At 44.0% G+C, this 22,933-nt stretch overlaps 5 protein-coding genes across 19 annotated transcripts in view; 4 read left to right on the top strand and 1 right to left on the bottom strand.

Annotated features, from left to right (window-relative positions):
- The window catches only part of LOC6606356 (mucin-22), a 53,097-nt gene extending 46,890 nt beyond the window's left edge, over positions 1-6,207 (top strand). For 4 of the 7 annotated variants that reach the window (XM_032722066.1, XM_032722067.1, XM_032722069.1 and 1 more), the window contains 2 exons: positions 19-1,702; positions 4,870-6,207. In XM_032722066.1, the coding sequence (XP_032577957.1) occupies positions 19-1,702; positions 4,870-5,400 (2,215 nt within the window). In that variant the 3' untranslated portion in view covers positions 5,401-6,207. Of the gene's footprint in view, positions 1-18; positions 1,731-3,821; positions 4,015-4,869 lie in introns of those variants that run through there. The other 3 variants (XM_002031125.2, XM_032722071.1, XM_032722070.1) reach the window with 2 other exon arrangements.
- A 468-nt stretch (positions 6,208-6,675) lies between these two features.
- Positions 6,676-8,694, top strand: LOC6606354 (organic cation transporter protein). The gene is given in 4 exon segments (XM_032722445.1): positions 6,676-7,215; positions 7,287-7,972; positions 8,028-8,191; positions 8,194-8,694. Coding segments are annotated over 4 exon segments (1,638 nt in total). The 5' UTR covers positions 6,676-6,882; the 3' UTR covers positions 8,649-8,694.
- Positions 8,695-8,840: 146 nt separating this feature from the next.
- Positions 8,841-11,345, top strand: LOC6606352 (solute carrier family 22 member 13). The gene is made up of 4 exons (XM_002031121.2): positions 8,841-9,617; positions 9,681-9,939; positions 10,007-10,430; positions 10,491-11,345. Exons 1-4 carry the CDS (start codon positions 9,279-9,281, stop codon positions 11,140-11,142), a joined length of 1,674 nt encoding a protein of 557 aa, XP_002031157.1. The 5' UTR covers positions 8,841-9,278; the 3' UTR covers positions 11,143-11,345.
- A 668-nt stretch (positions 11,346-12,013) lies between these two features.
- LOC6606351 (solute carrier family 22 member 6) lies at positions 12,014-15,069 on the top strand. 2 transcript variants are annotated; one of them, XM_002031120.2, is made up of 5 exons: positions 12,020-12,434; positions 12,496-12,754; positions 13,035-13,449; positions 13,518-14,024; positions 14,096-15,069. In XM_002031120.2, the coding sequence occupies exons 1-5, from the start codon at positions 12,105-12,107 to the stop codon at positions 14,265-14,267; spliced, it is 1,683 nt and encodes a 560-aa protein (XP_002031156.1). In that variant the 5' UTR covers positions 12,020-12,104; the 3' UTR covers positions 14,268-15,069. The 2 variants fall into 2 exon arrangements, with proteins under 2 accessions (XP_032578673.1, XP_002031156.1); XM_032722782.1 differs by lacking the exon at positions 14,096-15,069 and having other exon boundaries at positions 12,014-12,434; positions 13,035-13,458; positions 13,518-13,605.
- A 1,736-nt stretch (positions 15,070-16,805) lies between these two features.
- Positions 16,806-22,933, bottom strand: part of LOC6606350 (synaptotagmin-like protein 5) — a 46,611-nt gene continuing 40,483 nt past the window's right edge. For 6 of the 8 annotated variants that reach the window (XM_032722776.1, XM_032722775.1, XM_032722779.1 and 3 more), the window contains 6 exons: positions 18,853-19,037; positions 18,592-18,786; positions 18,272-18,526; positions 17,891-18,165; positions 17,621-17,829; positions 16,806-17,562 (listed from right to left, as the gene is read on the bottom strand). In XM_032722776.1, coding sequence (XP_032578667.1) covers positions 17,411-17,562; positions 17,621-17,829; positions 17,891-18,165; positions 18,272-18,526; positions 18,592-18,786; positions 18,853-19,037 — 1,271 coding nt within the window. In that variant the 3' untranslated portion in view covers positions 16,806-17,410. Of the gene's footprint in view, positions 17,563-17,620; positions 17,830-17,890; positions 18,166-18,271; positions 18,527-18,591; positions 18,787-18,852; positions 19,038-19,455; positions 20,475-21,602; positions 21,754-22,933 lie in introns of those variants that run through there. The other 2 variants (XM_032722780.1, XM_032722781.1) reach the window with 2 other exon arrangements.

The following is a 22,933-nucleotide window of genomic DNA, read 5'->3' as shown; positions in this document are numbered from 1 at the left end:
CATATTTTCAAATTTCAGCGGCAGTCAGTCGGATTACTCCAGTCAACGCAACTTTCTATCCTCAGCCACCACGGTGCTCTCCAATGGCAGTCGTCCTAGCAGCAACAACACATTCCAGCCGGTCGTACTCGATCAGCCAGCGCAGGAAGCATTCCATCAAAGCCCAGGCAGTGATATTCCATTGAGAAAACAGCAACAGCAATCCTTGGGACGACTTGATGGCATCGTGAGCACGCCCGGAACGCGCAACTCCAAGTGTCGTTTGACCGACTCCAAGCGATTCGCGGCCATTCTGTTGGAAACTAATGTGTTGGAGCTGCAGCGCCACTTGCTCACCCTCACCGTGCAGAACCAGGTGCTGGCCCAGAAGCTGGAATCGTCCAGCAAGTCCAAGACGCTGCTGGCCAAGCGGCTGGACAAAAACAGCGAGGTGTTTGAGCATCTGCGCTACCAGCTGGAGGAGAAGAATATCGAGCTTGAGGGTACCAAGGCGCAATTGCGGCTGGTGGAGTCTCGTCTGCAGGCGAGCAATAGCACCACCAACTCGTATCTGCACTCCTCGCAGCACGACTACGAGACCAATCGCTCTTCGGCTTCCACCACGCTAATGCTAAGTCGTCGTGGAGTTTCCGATTCGGTGGACTCTACCTCGACGGCTATGCCTGCCCCGCCAGTCACTCAGATCAGTACGCCCAGCATGAAGGCCATGGTGCCGCTGGCCATGGATGAGTTGCAGCAGCACAGTAGTAGCACGGAGTCGGCACACGAACACGAGAATCAAGCGCTTCAAACACCGAACAGCACCAGCTCCCCCCTCAGTAAGACGATGATAAATGCAAGTCCCTGTCCGGTGGGAAGCAGTACGCCCAGTAATATAGCCGCCCGTGTGATGAGCATCAGTGCGGGTGGAGTGAGTCCTTTTGAGGCCATTACTCCTCCGCCGCGACAAAATGCGTTCCGAAAGTTTGGAAGTGCCAGCAAGCCCAGCAAGATTCCATTGCCGGGGAGCAAGGCGGCGGCCTATTTTTCGGGCAAGCCGCCAACGGGAAGACCGTCGACGGCGGGACGATCGCCTCCATCGGCGAACAACTCAAGTAGCACCTCGTATGGCAGTAAATCCTCGCTGAGCAGAAGTACGGGTAATTTGCAGAGCCTGCGAAGAGCAGACACGTCCGCCTCCAATCACTCACTGAGTACGAACACGAGCCGGAGTTCTACTTCCTCTTCGATACCGCTGGCAACCACACCTTACTCATCCGGCTCGACTGGCAATCGGAGCCAGCCGACAGCCGCAACGACTCCGTCCCCGCGTGTGCTCCAGAACTCGCCGCTGCCCAAGCTGAAGCGGGATACGATCAGCTCCAGGGTGCGTCATCTGGACTCCCTGTCACGTGCCCAGCAGTTGCCGGAGGGCCTGAAGGGCACCACCACCAACTCCACCTCCATTGCCGCTCAGCTCAGCTCGACGCTGCGCAAAGATCTCCAGCTGAGTGGAAACGGGACCGTAGCTCCCTATAATCAGCACCATCTGAACCACAGGCGCAGTGGTCACTCGCCGGCATCGAACTCCTCTGGCAGCGGCGTGTCCAGGCGTTACAGTAGTGCCTCGACAGGGGGTTCCGGTGGTCGAGCCATCGGCCGGGATCAGGGGGAGCCCACCACGCCCACATCCAGCTATGGCGGCGACAGTGATAGTGGCAAGGTACGCACTCTCAAATCAACATTTTTGGGTTGGTTCAAGTGAATTATTATAATACTACTGATAATACCGATACATACATTTATATATATATATGAATATCTACTGATTACCGTTTAATATGCCTTCGATAACATTTACGAAACAACAAAGAACCACAAGAATCATCATCTTCGTTACAGTTTATGAAATCAAATCAAAACGATTTAAAACAAGTACAGAAATCAGCAGCTTACGAACCCGATATTAATATTCATTGTTACGTGCATATAATTTATTTAAACATACAATTAACCCATGGCATATATACTCTAAAAACATATATACAACAGTTACATGCATATATTCGAAATCCAAAAGTCAGAAACATAAATGAAACACGTTAGCGTCTCGTGCCTAAGAAAAGGAAATATGTTTTCTGCCCTCGTTGTTTGACTTATTAATTGTCAAATGGGATCTTTTCAACAAGAAATAGATAATTTAAGAATGATTGTGTTGCCAATAGGACTATTTCCTATTTTGTTTACGAATGTTTGCTTTATTAACGAAAGCAAATAATTTATCAATTGATTTTTGGTAGTACAATTTGACTGTCAATTGTAATATTTGAATATTTGTTGAGAACTTTGAATTTCCCATTACAATAATTTCGTTGTAATTTTTATTTTGTTCTAATTTTGTTTTGTAATCCAAAACATTTCCAAGCTATTTCTTGTCATAGCTACGTCAGCTTCACGAAGATGACTTTTCTGCAGAGTAAAAGAAAAACACAAGCCCTTGACAAAAAAATAATTCTTCGGTCCAAGAATGGTCAACACACCTCACTAGTCTCAACCGTATGTTCGATTTTTCGCACCCTAGAATACAGTTTCAAGACCCTGCTGCTTTTGCTTTGGGTTTGGGTCGTTGACGCAACACTTGGCTAGTGAAAGGTGCATCCTATCAAACTCTCACTGCCTATCGATGCCTTAGGTGCTTAGTAGCCGGCTTTAATTAATCAGCAATTTCACATGCAACTGCAGCAACAACACTAGCAGCGGTGGCAACAACAACAACAGCAGCAGCAACACCAATGTTTCCTCTATATAGTTATGTATATACTAAAGAAAATGAATCAAAAGTCAAATGCATGTACGATATCATTTCATTTACTCATATGTTATGCAAATCACGATTATGTGTGGCTTAGTATATTTTCCTCAAGTATGCATGCCTAATTGTTGGATCAGCCAGTTTCTCATTGTGTTCGAAAGCGAGTTTAAGCATAATTATTAGTTTGCGTGTGTATTAAAAATTATTATTATTACTATTGCTTTCTTTGTAATTAATTTAAGCTATACTTAAACTATTATTGGGCTTAATTTAAAGGCATATTTATTAATTTGTGTATGAAGCAGGCGGGCTTATACCAACCTATGCGTGTACGCTATAACATAAAAATATAAAACCGATTATATAGCATATGACAGACTTTTTTATTTATTTCTTAAATTTAAAAAGGAAAAAAACATTTCTCTTGTATTGCAAAACAGAAAGACTAAGTTAGAAAGCCAGTAATTTTTAAGAACGTGCAGAAAGTTTGCTTTTGTCGTATGGTTTGATTGCGTTTGAGGAATAGTTCAATTAATCATCATGTGGTCGATAGCTCATCCGAAGATCCAACTAACAACACACTCATATTCATTCACATTTACACCAGGGCAAACACACCATCGACAGCATCGAGTGCTTTGTTTTGGCTTTGTTTGTGCATTACAAACCACCCAAGAAAGAATTCAATTAGATGATCACACTTGAAATAATTTGTATCTAATGCTGTAATTTCTTTTTACTTTTACTTTTTCTTTCTGCGCCTTTCTACCCTGTTTGTATGTCTACTCCAAAAACAAAACAATAATTTATACTGTCTGTTGTTGTCATAACTCACATATATACTCGTATTTTGTATATCCGAAAAACTGACCGATCCAAAAATATCCCCGCAAAAAACATATAAAATATGTATGTACATAAAAATATGTCCATGCAACCAACCAACCAACAAACAACAAAACCAACCAACCCAAAATCCCAAAAACCGCCAACAATCCAAAAAATGTAACTAAAACCATTGTGAAAACAGATACAAGCCACTTATCCTAACAAAAGCCAGGCTACACTGAGAAAATAAGCATCGGAGTTGGTATGGATAGCAGAAGTTACCCATATTCGTGGACTAAAGGTGGTGTACTGATTGACTGATTGATTGACGTGTTGGTGGTGAATACATAAATTTCGACTGCATGCCAAATACAAAAAAAAGAGAAGAAACTTAATCCTGAAATGCTAAACATGTAAAGAGAGTGCGACTGGAGTTTTTGGTATCGGACAGCCACAGATAAAACCGATGGCCAAACGAAAAGGAGCAGCGTCCTCGCCCAGTACATCCTCCTCAGCTCAGATCAGCTCAGCACTCAAGCTCAGATCTCAATCTCGAGCCCTCTGTTGTAAATCGTTTGTCTGTTTTGTTTTTGGCCCAAAAGCAAAGACAATGAAGTAGACACTTTGCCGCCAATCGTTATACGCGTAAGTCTCTTTTGTTGTATCTCACCTAGTAGGTTAAGTTCTACCATTTCTCCAAACCAAACCAATCCACAAATCCCAACACCGCCAAACCCACGGCTTTCTTTTGCTTTACCCCACACTGAGTTACACCAGCAATGGTTTTTTGATTTCGATGTAGTTCGTTGTAGATCTAGCCTACCAAGACTATCTAGACTTAGACCCTCACCCTTTCTACAATAGCATAACGGGCAGTGCGCACAAAAAACAAACACAAACTTTTAAAATTGCCAAGTAAGGTAAACGAAATGAGTGACTTAACAACCGCTGTACATAAACTGATTGATTGGTTGATTGATTGATCGCCCACTGTGCTAACCAAAACTATATATACTTATTGTGCCAGAGGTTGAGGGATCTAACCGCTGTCCAAGAGATCAAATCTCCCGCAACATGCTAACCCCAAAAACTTAAATATTTTAATTACCATTCTTTTCGTTAATGTGCCTAAACAGCCGTTCTGTTTGCGTTCTAATTTTCATTACCTGATTGTCCATTGTACCAAAGAATTGATATTCTAATCTGTTCTTCTTTGCTCTCCCTCGAATTCCCCCGCAAACGATGCTTAGAATTTGGCCAACACCGTTGAAAAGCCAAATTTCCGTCTCAATAACCAAAATTGGCAACTATGGCAAACGAGCAGCAGCAGCCAGGGAAAGATTCAAATGGAACGATATCTACCCCATGAGCTGCACGATGTGTCCGAGGAGACGGCCTATGATTCGTACTACACCGAGTATACCACGCCCGATTCCATGGACTGTGGCAGTGCCAATCTCCTGGTCACTTTCGACTATGGCTACTGTGACTCCATGGAGGCCAGAGCTAATCCTGCAGCCCCGGAGGATGATGATCCGGGCGATGGCGTTGATCCTGATCATGGTGATGGGTGTGCAGACGAGGTGGATGCCATCTGGTTTGGTACTCCGCCCAGGGATAAGAAGGACGAGAAACTGTTTGAGGTGCATCATGTGCAGCACAAGCTGCTGGATGACAGCATGCAGTCTTTGATTTCCTACGACGTTGATGATTTTGAGGAGGAGCTATCGGAACCAGAGCCAGATGAAGAGATTTTCTATGATAGCATTGAGTGTGTTTAAGTGATTCCCGGGTGCAGGTGTTAAACTATCAACTTTCATATCTAAACTAGTCCTTATTTTCAAACCCCCGTTTCACACGTTGTTTTGTAATTATCGAAAGAAAATGGATAAATATATGTATGTAGCTGTAGTATAGTGTTACGTGATGTGTATAATGTTGATTTAGATATATTTGGTTTAACTATCCAACGGCCCTGAAATTATCAATTGTAACTGAAATGAATTGTGACTGAATTGTATTGATCGTAATGTTTGTTTTCTCCATTAACCATTCAGGGCTTTAGTCTTTACGTAAATGGTTTCTTCGACTATTTATTAGTAGCATATAATATGTATGCCTTACCAACTACTTTGTATGTAAAATATTATTTAGAGCGTGTGCATCTTTGTAAGAGTCGTAAGTTAGTTATCCTGCACCATTGCCTATTTACTCAAAACTACATTTAATTGACTCGTACTAGGCCGGCTAAGTAGTTTAGTTGTTTGTAATCAAATTTAGTTAACACATCGCATCTAATGTATGTATGTACAGTTTGGTATACTATCTTATTATGTATGTATTCTATTTAAGTCGAAAGGCAATTGTAATAGGCTCTATCTATCATGTTATCACGAAACTGCGTTTACTACATTTATAAAAACAACAGACATAGAAGTGAGGGAAACCAACATTTATGATTCATATTAAAGCTAATAATAATATATTCAAAAGGCAGCAAATGTAGACATGTATCCATTTAAACAGCAAATGTAATTGATAAACACATAATTGAAAAAAAAACACTAAAATAAAAATTATAAAAAATACATAGTCAAATGAGTTTTTATTGAATGCGTTGCTTCGGTAAGTTTTTTCGAAAATGTATATACATTATTTTTCAATATTTTCAAATCAACAAATAATGGTGGTGCATACTTTTTCTTTGACACACTTATAGACGTATATATCAATCAAAATCAATCCAAGTTAACCCTCAGACTGCTGGGCGGCTTTTCAATGGCCAAGTGGCATAAATTGAAGTTAATTGATATTCAAATTTTGTAAATGCAGTGCAAATTTTCAAACCGCCTTTTTCACTCGAAACGTGACCGAGTGTCATTTTTCAAATTTCGCATAATTGAATAAGAGCGTTAAAGAGTTTGGAGAAAGGTATATTGGGCTCTCATGTAAGCACCGCTCTCTTATTGGCGCCGCAGTGGGAGCACTTGGTACTCGAGACTGGGTCTCAGGCTCAACCAGTTGGCTATGTGCGTTCCCTGTCCGCGGAACATACAAATCCGGAACGGGTTTCGCCTGCGTTCACTAACCCCGAACCCTTTAAAACGTTTGGCTTGGGACTAAAAAACCGATATTGAGAACCTGCTGGCGATTAGTTGACTACCCAAACGCCTCCATAAATGTGGGATTCCTCAGATATGCGCTTATCATAGCACTGCGAACGCCGCTAAAGTTGGGAACTGCTAAAATCTGATAACGGCAGCATGGATTTCGAGGAGATTCTGGCCAAGTGCGGCAACAGTAGTCGTTATCAGTTCGTACTGCTGGCGCTTTATGGCTACCTAATGGTCGTCGTTTCGATGCACTATTTCTCGCAAAACGTCATCAGTTTTGTGCCCGATCATTGGTGTTATCACGAGCAGCTGGAGAATCGCAGTTTCGCTGAAATCGAGAAGATATATTCTCAGTTCGAAAAGCCCTCGTGCACGCGGCTGGAGAAGATCGATCAGGATGGGCAGAATCACACGCTCAGTACGGAGCTCTGCAATCGGTGGATCTATAAGTACGACTTTGGGTACAAAAGTATGAATTCAGAGGTGAGTGCATGATTAAAAATATTTTCTGTTTTGGGAAAACTATGTTAGCTTTGGTTGTTATTATGTTTTAGCTAAACTGGGTCTGCGATGAGGCCTATAAAGCCCGAGTGGGTCAGTCGCTTTTCTTTGTGGGCTCGGTGTGCGGAACTTTGGCTTTCGGCCTGCTTGGTGATCGAATAGGACGCATTAAGGCCTTGATTTTGGCCAATTGGTGTGGCTTCTTGGGCGATTTCTCAACCATATTCGCTGACAGCCTGACATCTTTCTCGATCTCATGTACATACTGAGTAAGTAATTGGAGTTCATATTCAATGACTAGTTTAATTGGGTCTTTCTGGACAGTTCTCGAATACGTTTCACCCTCTTTGAGAAATGTGGGTCTAAATACAGTTTTGGGCAGTTTTTACTGTCTTGGCCTGATCGGAGCCTGCTGGCTAGCTTTCTGGGTGGGCCACTGGCGCATCTTTCTGGCTTGTTCCTCGGTTCCGCTGCTGCTGGTTACGCTGTTCTACTTTCTCGTCCAGGAGAGCGCCCAATGGCTGGTCACTCGAAACGATGTCGATGGAGCCATTAGGCGATTGAAGCGCGTGGCCAAGATCAATCGACGCCAGGTGGCCGACGAAGACTTCAAGGATTTTCGCAGCTACTGCGAGCAGCACTATCGCAAGGATAACGACAGGGAGGAGCACGCAAAGTTGCTGGACATGCTGAAAACGCCGCGCATGCGCAGTACGGCATTTAAACTGCTGCTTATATTGTAAGTACTAGATGAAATGTATTGATTTATTTAATGACTTACTTTGTATCTGCAGTATAATCATCGTTCCCTGCTACAACACTATCGCTCGCAATGTTGAGGGTCTCGGCATTTCGCCCTTCATTATGTTTTCCCTAAACGCGCTGACCCTGCCACCCTCAGGTTATTTACAGGGTCTGCTCCAGGATCGAATGGGTCGCAAGGCCACCGCAGTGGGTTGGATGGAAACAATCGAAATGTACTGCTGCTGGTGGGTCTAACAATGGCGGCCAGATTTGGAGTTTCCATTGCCGATGGCGCCAGTTCTCAGTTCTCCACGGAACTAATCCCCACCAGCGTGCGGGGAAGGGGTGTGGCCGTGGTGCACGTGGCTGGATTTGCCGCCTCCTTCCTTTCCCCGTACATCCTTCACCTGGGCACCTACTTCAAGCCAGCTCCATCGATCATTTTGGGTCTGCTCTTCCTATCCGGAGCCTATGTGTGCCTGCTGCTGCCAGAGACTCGCAATAAGAAGCTTCCAATGTCCTTGGCCGAAGGAGAAGAGTTCGGTCGTGGAGAAGGCATATTTGACTTTCTTCGTTATATGTTTAAAGGGGAAGGCAGTAAATCAGAGCTGGAAATGGGTCCCACCATTGTTGAGGAGGACACTCTGATCAATAAGCCTGTTCAGCAGTAAGTGCTGTTGTTATATAAAATATATGTAATAAAAAATATATCGTTAATTAATTTGCATAGCAGCTTAACATTCTTATCACTCGAAGCTAAGAAATGCATCACACTTTGAATAACCCGATATGCAGTCGAAAATTGTAAATGTATTTCTCAGCTCTAAATTGGCCACGCAACATTGTTAGCTGGGTGTAAAGTCTTTAGCATCAACAAAACTGTCTGCATTAATAAACAGCAACATAGTTGTATATTTTGAATAGGAGACTGCCGATTACAGCGATGATATGGGAGCAACCAAGTCGCTTATCAACCCCAATAATTAAATCACAACTTATAAGTTATGATCGAATCGGGCCGAGCTCAGTTCAGTTCGCCCACTTGAATAGGAGACTTATCAGCTGCGGAGAGGGAGCAGCAAGAGTCGTCGATTCGACTATTTAACTCCAATATCAGTTCACCGCAGCCGCTTTCACAACGCGCTCTTAACATTTCGATGGAGGCGTTCGCCGAGCAGAGCAGAGGACCAACAGCGCTGGCTACTACTGCCAGTGGCAGTACGTGCGTGGCAGCGGAAGAGAGCGGACCACACCGAACACAGATACTTTGAAGGCACCCACGTAGTGGTGCATCTGCGGACATGGCCATGGACTTTGACGAGATACTGGTCAAGTGCGGTGACTCCCATCGCTACCAGTATATGCTGTTGGCTCTCTACGGACTGTTGATGTTCATTGTGTCCCGGCACTACTTCGCCCAAAACGTCATTGGGTTTGTGCCCGATCACTGGTGCTATCACGAACAGCTGGAGAATCGTAGCTATGCCGAAATAGCTGCCATATACGCCACATTCAAGAGGCCTTCGTGCACGCGACTGGCATCGATCAACATGGATGGTAGCAATGCCACGGCCAGCAGTGAGCCCTGCAATCGATGGATTTACCACTATGACCATGGATTCATAAGCATGAACGCTGATGTATGTCCCTGTTTGGGCGCCACTTGAGTGCATTGCATCTAAGAGCATTTCCATTGTTTACAGCTGAATTGGGTATGTGATGATGCGTACAAGGCTCGAGTGGGTCAGTCCCTGTTCTTTGTGGGCTCCATGTGTGGCACCCTGTTGTTTGGTCTACTTGGCGATAGGATCGGACGCATCCGGGCTGTAGTTTTGGCCAATTGGTGTGGCTTCCTGGGCGACTCGGCTACCATTTTTGCGGAGACCCTGGTGACCTTCTCGGCCAGCCGATTTGTATCCGGACTGGCTGCAGAGGCAAACTCCTACCTCATGTTTATTCTGGGTATGTTATCATTTAGTAGCTTTTGGACTTATCTATATAGTCTTAACTTTCCTACCAAATATAACAGTTTTGGAGTACGTATCTCCGACGATGAGAAGCGTGGGCTTGAACTTAACAATGTGTATTTTTTACTGTCTGGGCCTGATATGCGCGTCTTGGCAGGCCGTCTGGTTGGGTAGTTGGCGTTCCTTTATGGTCTGGACCGCCCTGCCGCAGCTGTTGGTCACCGGGTTCTATTTTCTCATTCAGGAGAGCGCCCAGTGGCTGGTCACGCGCCACGACTTCGATGGAGCTGAATTGAGGCTACGCCGTGTGGCCAAGTTCAATCGGCGCGCTGTCAGCGAGGCGGACTATGAACTATTCCGTCAGCATTGCAAGACGAAGGAGTCGGAGGCCAGAAGCCAGATGTCCATGCAGAAGCAGGCACGCCTCATTGACTCATTCAAGCTGCCACGCCTGCGTCTCCGCCTGATCTATGTGACGGTCGTCTTGTGAGTAAATTAAAAAATTAATATTTTAAAAAATTTAATTAATGTATATAATTTTTCTAGCTCGATAGTGACGCTTTGCTACAACACGATGTCTCGCAATGTGGAAGGTCTCAGCATTTCGCCGTTCGTAATGTTCAACCTCTTCGCCCTGACCTTGCCTCCATCAGGCATCTTCCAGACCCAAGTCCAGAAGCACTTCGGTCGCAAGTTCACCTCGGTGGTCAGCATGACAGCAACTGGATTGATGACTGCGACCACAGGCATTCTCTTGACCTTCTGGACGCAGCACAGCGCCACGGTGATGGTGTGCCTCTTGCTGATGTGCCGGTTCGGGATCTCAGTGACCACGGGATCCACCATGCAGATATCGACTGAGCTAATGCCCACCTGTGTGAGATCCAGTGGTCTGGCGGTGATTCATGTCACCGCAGCAGCCTTGTCTTTCATCTCGCCCTTTATACTCCACTTGGACACATATTTCCGGGCAGCATCCTCGATCATTACCTGTATTCTGCTCCTAGTTAGCGCCTGGATTTGCCTGCTCCTGTCGGAGACGAGAAACAAAAAGCTGCCGTTGACGTTAGCGGAGGGCGAGGAGTTTGGCAAGGGAGAGCGGATGTTCGACTTTATGAGAGGCTTTAAAAAGAAAGATCAACACGATCTCAGCGCTGACACCAATGAGAAACTAATGGGGGATAAGCGTACTTACTAAGTAGGTGCTTAATATAATGTCAGGATTGGATACTGCCTTAGTGTAGCTGCCTATTGCATTTAACTGTGTTCATAATAATTTATTTTGAGCAAAGTATTAGCCGAAACAGTATAATGTTAATTAAGTTTTTGTAAAATATTGCTTGTGATCTTTATAATCAAGCTAACGAAAATGTTGCTATTAAAATTCATATACTAAACATTTATAGTCTCTTTATATATACTTGCAGACTATTTCATAACAACATTATAAGCATATATCTGATTAGAGTTTAAAGTACAAGATAATATAGCTGACAATAAGAAAGACAAGACGACTGTCTAATAATTATTGTTGTCGGTGGTTTGGATAAGAACGATTTAGTCATAATATAGTTTTGTTTAGCTTGTGGATGATAAAATATATGTACGTATGTCTGCGAAAGAATGGAACAGCCCGCATTTAAACATAATTATAATTGGGTTTGAAAAGCCCTAACAACATAAGTTATTAAAGCCCTGAATTGTATAGATACAGACAGGGTATATGGTTTTTATGCCAGCATTTATCTAAGTGCACTACTGACCTCATGTGTATTACACTTGGGGAAGATCAGCTATTCGTTTTTTGGTTTTATTAAGAGTCCACTGAACTTGTTGTTGTGTTTGATTCGCATTTCTGAGGTCGCGTGGTGTGTTTATCTAGTCCAGAGAAGGCTTTCCTCCTCGGTGAGACGCCGGCGTTTGTTTAGATTGGAGTGAATGAGTGAATTCACTTAAATAATAAAGCGTCTGCGTTTGAGCAGCCCGCCATATAGACGATAGGCTGCCTCAAAACTATCTTATCGCGGTTGGACGTAGACTCAATGTGCGAATCCGGCCACCTAGCACTCTTTACCCGCGCCTCGTTTGGAATCGGAACGGTTTCGCCTCGGCACGGATTGGCGGGGTTTAGTCTTAATAGAATCTCAGCGAGAGCACGTCATGGATTTCGACCAGATCTTGGAGAAGTGCGGCAGTGCGGGTCGCTATCAGTACCTGATGATACTGCTGCTCGGCTACATAGCCTTCACGACGACCGTGCACTATTACTCGCAGAACATAATTGGGTTTGTGCCCCAGCACTGGTGTTATCATGAGGCGCTCGAGGATCGTAGTTTCGAGGAGATCGCCGCCATATATGCCCAATTTGGCAAGGAGGCCTCCTGCACCCGACTGGATAGGATCGAGGGCGACAGGGTGACGGTGAGTAATGAGACGTGCCAGCGTTGGATATACAACTATGACTTTGGCTTCAGGAGCATGAATGCAGAGGTGAGCTTATTAGGATATGCGAAAGGTTTTCCAATTTAAAGTGGTATCTTCGATCGATCAGCTGAACTGGGTGTGTAATGATGCCTACAAGGCACGGATCGGACAATCTCTATTCTTCCTGGGCTCCCTGATGGGCACCTTCACCTTCGGCGTCCTGGGCGACAGGATCGGCAGAGTGCGAGCCGTGATCCTGGCCAATCAATGTGGATTCGTGGGCGACTTTCTTACCACCTACGCGTCCAACTTAGTGCAGTTCGCCATCTTTCGGTGCATTTCTGGGCTCGCCGCTACAGCAAATTATTATCTGATGTTTATTCTGGGTAAGCATTGCGAGATAGCGCTGAGAAAGAATGTAGATCGTGGAAAATCTGGTACATACATACATATATATAATTCAGAGTCAACAACAGTGCCTACTCCTTATTACTTCCTGGATTTCCAACAATAGCTTTACCAGATGGTACCAAAAAATACTTAATAATAATATAAAATATCAAAAAATACATTTTAAAGGTCTTCTATTAGTTCAGGTTTTTGCGTAGATTAACATTGTTTTTAAGATTTTAAAAATAATATTTCATAATTTAATACCCTTTTTAGTGCTGGAATACTTGGCACCCAAACTAAGGAATATGGCCATTAGTGGAACCCTGGGCATTTGCTTTTGTCTGGGAGCTCTGGTGGCCCCTTGGCTTTCCGTACTGGCTGGCAACTGGCGAATCTACCTGACCTGCTCGGCTTTGCTCCAGTTAGTGGTGGCTTTGTTCTACTTTGTGGTCCAGGAGAGCGCTCAGTGGCTAATCACCCGTACAAATGTGGAGGGGGCCATTGCCAGACTGAAGCACATTGCCCACTTCAATGGAATGGAGGTGAAAGCAGCTGACTTTGAAGCCTTCAGGAGGAACTGCATCGTCAAGAGGAAGCTTTCAAACCAACCGGAACAAACGGCAGGAATTTTCGATTTATTGCGGACTCCTAATCTGAGGAAGATATCGCTGCTGGTGGTTTTCACTTTGTAAGTGAGGTTTGTAATTAATAATTTTGTCTATTTAATATTTGGTATTTCCATATTTGTCTTCATAGTATGCTGACTTCGCTGAGCTTCAATACCATCTCTAGGAATGTGGAGGGCCTGGGACTTTCACCGTTTGTGGTCTTCTCGCTCTTTGCGGTGGTCGTTCCCCCGTCTGGCTTTATTCAGGGCCTACTGCAGAGCCGAATTGGCCGCAAAGCCACTGCATTTCTGGCCATGCTCTGCACCGGACTCCTGTCCTGCGCTTTGGGCGTGGCCCTCTCCACGGAGGGCGCTCACAAGAACGTGACCTTGCTGCTGGCCTTCGCCCTGCCCATGCGGCTGGCCATCTCCATGTGCTACACGGTCACCTCGCAGTTCGCCTCCGAGCTGCTGCCCACTTGTGTGCGCTCGCGCGGAATTGCTGCAGTGCATCTGGCTGCGGCGGGTGCCTCCTTTGTGTCCCCCTACCTCATTCATCTGGGTACTAAGCTGGCGGCCGCTCCGTCCCTCATCCTGGCGCTGCTCCTACTTACCGCATCCGGATGCACTCTCATGCTGCCGGAAACGAACAATAGGTAAGGGTCATGGTATTTGAAATGATGGAAGGAGGCGTGTTGAAATGTGTTTTCCTTTTCATTCTCCACAGACAACTGCCCATCACATTGGCTGATGGAGAGGCATTTGGGAAGGGCGAATCCATGCTGTCCTTTGACTGTTGGCGTCGCCACGATGACGATGTGTCCAAGGAAGCCACCGAAGAAGTGAAGCTGCACCAGCTCAACGGACAAACGAAATCCGAAACGGAAGCGGAAGTGTAGAGTGTAGAGCCCATTCGAAGTATTTCCCAATAGACTTTAAGAACCAATCCCAAAGGGTATTAGCAAAAGAAGTGGACAGTGTAGTTGCGAAAGTTGTCAGTAGATGTGAAGTTTGCTTTATTTTATTGATTCACTGCTGTTCACAATTTATAACACTATTTTAACTTAGCAACTTGTATTGAGCCAATTTCTTGAGTTCATCAGCTTGTTGGAGTCGTGTGTGTCGGTATTGTTGCCATTGTATTAAGTACTTACTTGTAAGTAAAGGGGTCATAAGTATCTTGTATTTTGTAAATGGTTATGTAAACTCTTGTAATTTGTAACGCTTAAATGCCATAAACATAATAACGGCTACAATTTGATCGCTTCTTCATCCTGCCCCGATTGCCATGGAAAGTCTTACAAACTCTAGCGTACAACAGCTCGGAATCTCAATTGGGATTTCCGCATTGCAAAACTGACCGATCAAAGGTCTGTTTCCTTAAATCTAAGTGTAAAGTCCAACGCAGACATGGCGAGAAGTGATTTAGGGCCCCTGTCGCAGGTTGCCAGATAATACAATTTGAAACTAGAAAGGTTCTCTAGCTTATTTAGCAAAGAAATAACCAAACTAACAAACTAAATATAGAATTCAATGTAAAACCATATAAACGAGCTCAAAATATTGTTCTCAGGGCAGTACAGGGATATACGTATTAATGCTTTTAGGAAGGCAACCGCAGCGTTTTTCATATCCTCTGCTATAACTATGTATATTTGTGTATCTTATGTGTGTATTCGCTAAAAAAGTTTTCTACATTAACGCAACTCGTGTATCTTTGGGGGGGAGGGAAAGGCTCTGGGCCCTCTAACCCTAATCAAACTCATCCTTTTTCGGGGTTAATATTCAAAATGTATCTTCTTCTTTGGGTTTTTCTATGAGCAATTCTGGCGAACGCTAACAAATACAATGGGTACATAAATACTTCTGATATCAATATCTGTAACATTAATCTGTGTAATTTGCCTGGCATCCAAGGGGATGCGTCGGAATCGTCGAAAACGTTCTATAGAAATCACCTAACACTAGGGTTTCCCGATCCTTGCGAACTGGGACTAATAACAAATACTCTCCTCGTCGAATCGCCTAATACCACGTAATACTACGGAATGCGACCGGAGTGCTCACTGCTTGTAAAGGTGTTATAAGTAACGTATCTCAGTAGATGTCTATGTATAAAGTAGATAGGTGTGACGTCTGCATCGCATCCATAAACATGTATAATCAACACTAGTTCACAATAGTTGTTCAGTTGAATCCGAAATGCACGTACACAGTAAAAAGGTAAAAAGATCTATCATAGTTCTCCCGCGACCTGAGACTGAGTACGGAGGGTACTCGAGTATCCTATATACGACTATATAGCACCATCTCAGTGAGTAAGTGGATAGGTTAGGATCGGGTGCCGATTGTTAAAACACAACCTGCTCTCCTGCGGCGATCCTAGGGTAAAGTGATATTCTTGATTTAGGTGGTAAGTACATATATAGTAAGTAGTAGAAAAATATACATGTAGTAAACATTGAAACTTTGGAGACCTTAGAGGGAATAAACTATAGCTACAGGTGTGTGTGTGTGTGTGTGTTTGTATGTATATTAGGTGTGGGTGTGTGATTGGGTTCCCAACAAAATTTATGGCTAGATTAGGGAGCCAACCAACAGAAAACGCTTTAATCTTAGATTATGAACTATTTGTGGGTAGAACAAGTATCTGTGTGTATATGGTGGTGGTTCCTACTTGCGCTTATTCTATGCTACTAAATACCAATTACTTTTGCAATATTTGCTGCTTATTGTTTGACATTTATGTTGATTTAGAGAAAGTATTCTATGACCACACTCAACTGCTGCTGCACTTTCACATTGATTCATCGGCTTCGTTTGTGGCGATCCGTGCTACCAAAGTGTGTAAATGTATGTTCTATCATCATGCCCAGATCATCACCGAATTTCAGGCATTATTTATGTGCATTACTTGTGTGTTTCGAAAACATCGAGTATAAAAGACAAGCGGTATTTAGGCAACGAGTGATTCAGCAATTTTCATTTATAAAAAACATCTTCTATAAATTTTTGTCAAGTATCATTCAACGTTAAATATTACTTTGTATTATCGGCATCGGTATTTACCACTTACACCAAAAGCATTCATAAGACTCGTTTTTGTATTCTTAAAAGTGATTTCTCTGAAACAATTCATCATCATATAGAGCTGCCCTACAACCTAAGGGCTATTCAATAATGTATATGCCTATATAAAGTCCACAATAATCAGATTTGGGGGGCTGTGAAATATTTGGCTGCTATGGGAATTGATTGATTCATTGATTGCTATGGTGGGTATCTACCTTTTGCAGGTAGTTGTGGCATGAAGCTTAGCTGGATTTGCACAATGTTCACGATATGTATGATGTCACGATAGATATATGCATATATATAGTTTAGAATGCAGCTCGCTTAAGGTCTAGAAAACGAAAGAATGGAAACAAAGCAAAAAGTTGAATTTACAAAAATGTTATTTGTATTTCTCGGGTGTTATGGATAGTTATACATAGTAAGCTTATGCCTCGGTTTAACTAGGTTTTAACCGTAGTGTTTATCTGTAGTTATATCGTAGTTTAGCGCATATAGTATGCCAATTGCGATTGCCTCTCAGAGGGGGAGAGGTGGAAAAAACACACACATACAAACTGTCTTAATGTATAGACGGTCCAACCTTGGGACCGCATCGTTTCGCTTTACAGTTTTTTTTTAACTTTTTATCTGCATCGAATAGCTGAGAATTGCGCTTACAATTAGTGCCATAAACTTGATAAGGTTTTTGCTTAGTTTCGCCTGCCTTGATTACTTTGTTTTTTGCTTTTCCGTATCTGCGGTACTTGCAGCGTCATCGCGTCATTTTCCTACGTATTCGAGTATTCAGAAATACAGTATTCATCATTCCACACTCTTAACACTAAATTATGAAGGTTACAATCGTTTCTTGTCTTATACCGCTAGTAATGCTTCTCAGAGTCGACGTGATCGTTAATTGATAATTATCGCTTAATTAATACAATACAATGCGATTTTGTGGTTTGTCCTGGTCCTAAACTAACTTGGCCTATGGCAAATTGGCTCGAATGCCATCCAAACTGGAACGCAGCACCAAGCTGCCCTCAACCCAGAAGTTCGGACGATCCAACATGTTCTGCCACAGGGAGAGCTCCTTTCCAGTGGCGTCCATCCATTCCACCTGTCGGCCATAACTGCGACCTGTATAAAATTAACCATTTAATAGAATTTCAATGGGGGATTAGTAGCTGGAACTTACCGGTTCCCAACGAGAATCGTATGCCGCCAACAAACTCATTGCTGGCTAAACGATCGTGATCCCAGACGGTTAGCTCTAAGGCGCGTTCTGACAATTCCTCCAGGGAGACGTCCTCGTAAACAAATGTGTAGTTCCAGCTGGGATGCAGGGTGCGCTTCACCACCGGCGTCTTTTGCTTGGAGCTCCTCGTCCGATCGGGCAACAAATAACTTGGGAATATATATTAAGGTTAGTTATGTATTTATGTCATGAATTAATAGTTGTAATCACCTCTTGCAGAAGGCGTCACAGGTGCCGTTCGCCTTGATGGGACTCAGATGCTTGGCCTCCTTGACCAGCACATGCAGCTGGCCGCCCTTTGAGGTGCGATCCGATTTGGAGGCCACCGACTTGATGCTGCCTCCAAATTTGCGCAAGTTGGAGGAGCTGCCTGTTATCGAGGAGCCGCGCGAAAAGAACGAGGATTTGATGTTCTCTGGGGGAATGTACTTCAAGCCCACTACGATGTCACCTCGATAGGTAGCCACCTCGTCGAAGGGTTCGCTCTGAAACGATTTAAGAAATGTAAGTCAAAGAACGTATATATTTATGTCTATTTCTTTTCGGATTTTTTTAATGCAATAAATCAGAAAAATCGGCTTAGGTACTTACGCGTTCTTGGAGGAGGTACCACTGCGACTGGGGATTGTCGAAGAGCCGCCCCTGCAAATTGACACTGACTTCGCCCAGGAAGTCGTTACGCCCAAACATATCCGAGTGCCAGACGGTGAGCCACAATGTTCGTGACTCCAAGCTGGAAATGGATGTGTGAAAGCGCATCGTCTCGTCGAAGATGGGATTCAGCGTGTGCTTCTTGACTTTGGTTTTGCGCTTGCCAGCCTTCGATTTGTCGGGCAGTAGATACACCTAAATGGGATTAAAGCCAAGATATAGTAAAATACTTCAAGTGGGGAACTGGTAGTGTAACTTACCTTCACGTAGGGATCACTGCGATTGCGTTTGGCATCGACGGCAGCCAAGTCCTTGCAGCGCACCACGTGCACTTCCAAAGCGCTCAGCTTGTAGTTGTACTGCATGGCGAACTCCACTTGACCCTTGACCACCACGGTGCCATAGCGACCTTCTCCGGCGCCCGAATAAACGCTGGCCATAGATTCCGATCGAACCTATCATGGGGTAACATAATGGTTTAGTCACATAGTTCACTGGGACTAGTTTTGTGATTTACTTACCCCCAGCGAGCTGAGACTGCTGCGGTTCTGATGCATGGCCACCAGGCGATCGATGTCCTCATCCGACTGAGTGGGCCACGTTTCGGTGGAGGCACGCGACTGAATGGGACTGCCCGATCCATCTGCCTGCCGTTGTCCAATTACCGGCGATCGTGACAGTTCCTCGGCGGCCACTTTGGCTTCCTCTGCAACAAAAAAAGAGAGAATTCATCAATTAGCACTCGAGTTTTCCACAATTATGGCTAATGATCTATGTATGTGCGCTGATGATTAACGATCAGAGTAGATAGATGGAAAATATTTCTTGGAATTTTTAGCTCCATTAATGATCATTGTTTCTAAAGCCCCCCTGGCACTTTACTTTACACTTTAATGTTATACTCATATATTTGAAAGATAGTTCTGTAGAGCTTTTAGCCCTTTTAAGTGCATCTATCTAAAGATCCCACATATAGATAAGTTATTCTATTGAAGATTAGAATAAATAGTTATATTGGTGCATTATGAGAAGATATCTGCGGGGAGAAGCAGCTTGAGGCGTCGGTGCAAGGAGCATGCAGTTGGTGGCAGGCAGACGAATCCGAGGGAGCACTTGCCGCCTACCTTGCACCGTCACCCGTTCCTGCTTTTGACGATCCTCCCGCTCAGATTGCTCCTCCTCGTTTTCCACGAAGGTCACATGCAGTGGCGTGCGACGGTGCAGGATTAATGAAGTCCTGCCCCCAGAAGCAGCTGCAACCACTTCCTCTGACGATGCCGGCAAATCATCTTCTAGGGTCTCCAGAAACCTATCCGAGTTTGACCTCAAACTGTCGTCCCAGGTCCAAGCTCGTCGCTTAACTATGGGCGGAGATCGCAGCTGCGTGGGTAGTTGCTTCACTTGCTCCTGGGGCACAGGATTCGGTGTCTCTTCAACTAAACTCTCACTTTGGCCGTTGGCCGCCGCCTCGCGTTGTTTCATCTCCACAATGTAGGAAGCCACCTTGGCATCGATGTCGTCATCTTCCTCCTCTGAATCGTAACCATATCCATTGGTTCGCCTTCGGCAGCAATAACAGAAAAAGGGACTTTTCTTTGACTTTTCCCTCGAACTGCTCCAATAATCCTGATAGCTCCTTTGGCGTCGTCTCTTCTTCCACCAACATTGGCCAAAAAGTTGACGCCACTTTGACTTGCGCTTCAGTTTCTTGCCTCCATCCTCAGACTGCTTTTTTCTCATTCGATTTAAAGCTGCATATTGGATTTTCCCAGCCGAACTGGAGGGCAGCGAGGAGCCGGCTGGCGTGGACTTCACTCTGCCATAGTTGTGCACTCGAGCCAGTGGAGCGGGTGCAGTCGAAGCTGGCTGGGATTTCTTGGAGGAGGTGGAGGCAGAGGCGAATGCATTATAGCTGGGGGCTTCTTTCAGCTTCGAGTTTGCCATTTGTCGCGGGCCAATTAAACGAGTCACTTGCTTCATTTTCTCGATTTCTCATTTCACAATTGCGCGTTTTGGTGGCAACATTAATTGGTGACCGCTTTTTTTTGGTGTCATCCGCAGCCGACTGCAAATGTTTTATATCACTTTTGGCTTTGCCGATTCCGTCAGTTGACAGTTGTCATCTCATGGATTTCTCAATACCCTACATAGCGCCATTCGAAAGTTATAAGCCGTGGTTTTAATTGTATAAGTACCCAAAATATTTTTAATTACGATTAAGTCATTAGTTTTGAGTAAAACACTGGAACTTCATTAATCGAAAAGTGTTCCCCTTCTAGCATTATTTATCATAGCAAGCAATGATTTTTCTATTTGCTATGATAGGGCTAGGTTTTTAGCCTGACAAAATAATTTGCTATCTTTTGAATATTGCTGATAAGGTTTTATAACAATCTGTAGCTCGTTACAATGGTTCCGTTTTGCACAGTGAAAGTTTATATTAGAAATCATTGAAAAAAGTCATGGATAATAAAATTGATAAAATACCATTTAATGGAAAGTTTTTTAAATTGCATTATATATCTATCGTTTGCCAGAAATCCGTGGCAATTAAATCAAGCTGTTTGTCTTTTGTATTTCCCGAGTGATAAAGTAGCTTCCACTTAATATCTGAGATATATTACGGAAAAGAGCTGGTAAAGTAAATATTTTTAAGAAATATGACATAGATTGATAAGATGCCTGACGACAAGCAATCTTTGGTCATTCGGACACGTAATTGGAGCACTTGATCGCCGATTTAGAGGCGCTTATCTTAGATAGCTGCCACCTGGGTCATAAAAGCATTTGCATGGCCCACCGTCAGCAGTCAATTTAATTAAGTCGAAATGTATAGCGGCCCTGAACTTGCCACAGCCTTCAGGTGATGGCCGAAAATGATGGCGTGAAATCGAAGGGGAGCAGCAGATTGTCAGACAATCGAGGCAGTTAGCCCATAAAAGTGGGTCAGATTACACCCAGAGCATTGGAAATGGCCTAGTGAACCGAAATCGCACTTAAACAGAAAAGTATCCATTAAAACGGCTTAAAGGGTCGTCAAAATGTTGGCACACTGCTTTGGAAATTTGAATTTCTTTTATGCAGTCACGATTTGTTGACAAATATCACCGAACCGAACAATGTTTGCATTTCGTTTTCGCTTTTTTATGGCACTTCTATAATTTCCGCAATGTTAGCATAGCACCCAGTAAACGTGAGCGGGAAGGCCAAATCCCAAACCCAAAACCTTAAACCCCACAAACAAAACAAAGGCAAAACAACCAGCTAATACCGAAAACCCAAAGCGAAAACCCGGCGAACTAAAAGTCAAAGTGAGCGAAACACTTCACTTTCACTGCCAGCAATCGGATCGTTGGAGTTAAGATCGGAATTCGCGTGGCCTTATAGAGCACATCGCTGCGGCGGAGCTCCAGTCACGTTACGCGTTTCGAATCAACTGATCCGGAGACGGGATTCAGTGGCAGAACCCCAGTACAGAACATGGTCAGGGCGACCGAAAAATCTAAGTTTTATTCAATTATTTATATATTGAACTTTGAGGTCGCGAGGGGCGCCTAGCCAATGAAAATGCAATTAACAAGAGCGCACGATCATCAATCGCCAGCAGAGGGTTGATCTTGGAGATTTGATGAAGAGAAATTTCGGAAGAAGCATTTATTTTAGTAACGAGAAGAAAGTTTTTAATATATCTCTTGATAAATCATTAAATATGAATAGACATGTGTAATTAAATAATTTGGGAAATTAGTTCCTGCCGAGCCTATGACTTGGTATACTATGATTAACTCAAGAAAATCTTGAACCCAGTTATTGTTTTAAAACTCGTCAATCTCTCCTCGCCAATCCAGCGAGATTTGCAGCAAGAGAGGGACATTCCTCTCGCATTTCTGGCTATTCTGTCTCGGCTGTGGGGCAGAAAGGTTAATTTAATTAGGGGCCAAAGTGAGCCGAGATCTGGAGATGGTCGCTCATTCGGTTGGTATCTTTTACAGGGTGATCTTCCGCTGGCAGTACGATTCGCATTCGAAACTTCCGTCATGCGGCTGCGATAATTGCAAGTCGGTTCGATTTGCATAATTGTGGAAATCGTTGCACTGCGATATTATTGTTGCATGCAGTTGGGATTTGTTTTTGGTGCAAAACACTTAAACGGCTGCCGGATGGGCACGGACATCGTGCGGGATGGCAAATGGACGTGGACACGGAGCACGGACCACTTCCGCACTCCGACAGTGCAGCGATGCACGAAACTAGATGGGGAAACGTATAATTTCGAAGCGAACCTCTTCTGGCGGCGATGTCACCTCTTTTGTGGGCACAAAAACATTAATTGTTGTATGCAAAATGAATAAATGAAATAAATACAGGAAATCAACGAGCAAAGCTCTTTATCAACGTCAAGAGCTTAAGTAACGAATGGGTGTACAGAAGTTCAATACTGGTAAAGAGTCTCAAGGGGGTTACCTATTTAATTGTGTTTTGGCGAAGACAAACGAGTTGGTTGAACTGGAAATAGAAACTGTGTAAACACAACTGTTTTAGAGATGACAACGTGAAACGGCTGTCAGAAAACCTTGGTGGTCTCTTCTATAAAATCCAACT

The sequence above is a fragment of the Drosophila sechellia genome, chromosome 3R, assembly GCF_004382195.2.
Source record: "Drosophila sechellia strain sech25 chromosome 3R, ASM438219v1, whole genome shotgun sequence".
Lineage (NCBI taxonomy): Eukaryota > Metazoa > Arthropoda > Insecta > Diptera > Drosophilidae > Drosophila > Drosophila sechellia.
This window is presented reverse-complemented; position numbering and strand designations above follow the sequence as displayed.

What these genes read in the sequence shown, in the direction of transcription:
- LOC6606352 (XM_002031121.2), top strand. Translation starts at nt 9,279, where the DNA reads ATGGCCATGGACTTTGACGAGATACTGGTCAAGTGCGGTGACTCCCAT. An exon ending in TCATAAGCATGAACGCTGAT is followed by an intron (nt 9,618 to 9,680) that starts GTATGTCCCTGT and finishes CATTGTTTACAG; the next exon opens with CTGAATTGGGTATGTGATGA. An exon ending in CTACCTCATGTTTATTCTGG is followed by an intron (nt 9,940 to 10,006) that starts GTATGTTATCAT and finishes CAAATATAACAG; the next exon opens with TTTTGGAGTACGTATCTCCG.
- LOC6606351 (XM_002031120.2), top strand. Translation starts at nt 12,105, where the DNA reads ATGGATTTCGACCAGATCTTGGAGAAGTGCGGCAGTGCGGGTCGCTAT. An exon ending in TCAGGAGCATGAATGCAGAG is followed by an intron (nt 12,435 to 12,495) that starts GTGAGCTTATTA and finishes TCGATCGATCAG; the next exon opens with CTGAACTGGGTGTGTAATGA. An exon ending in CTGCCGGAAACGAACAATAG is followed by an intron (nt 14,025 to 14,095) that starts GTAAGGGTCATG and finishes CATTCTCCACAG; the next exon opens with ACAACTGCCCATCACATTGG.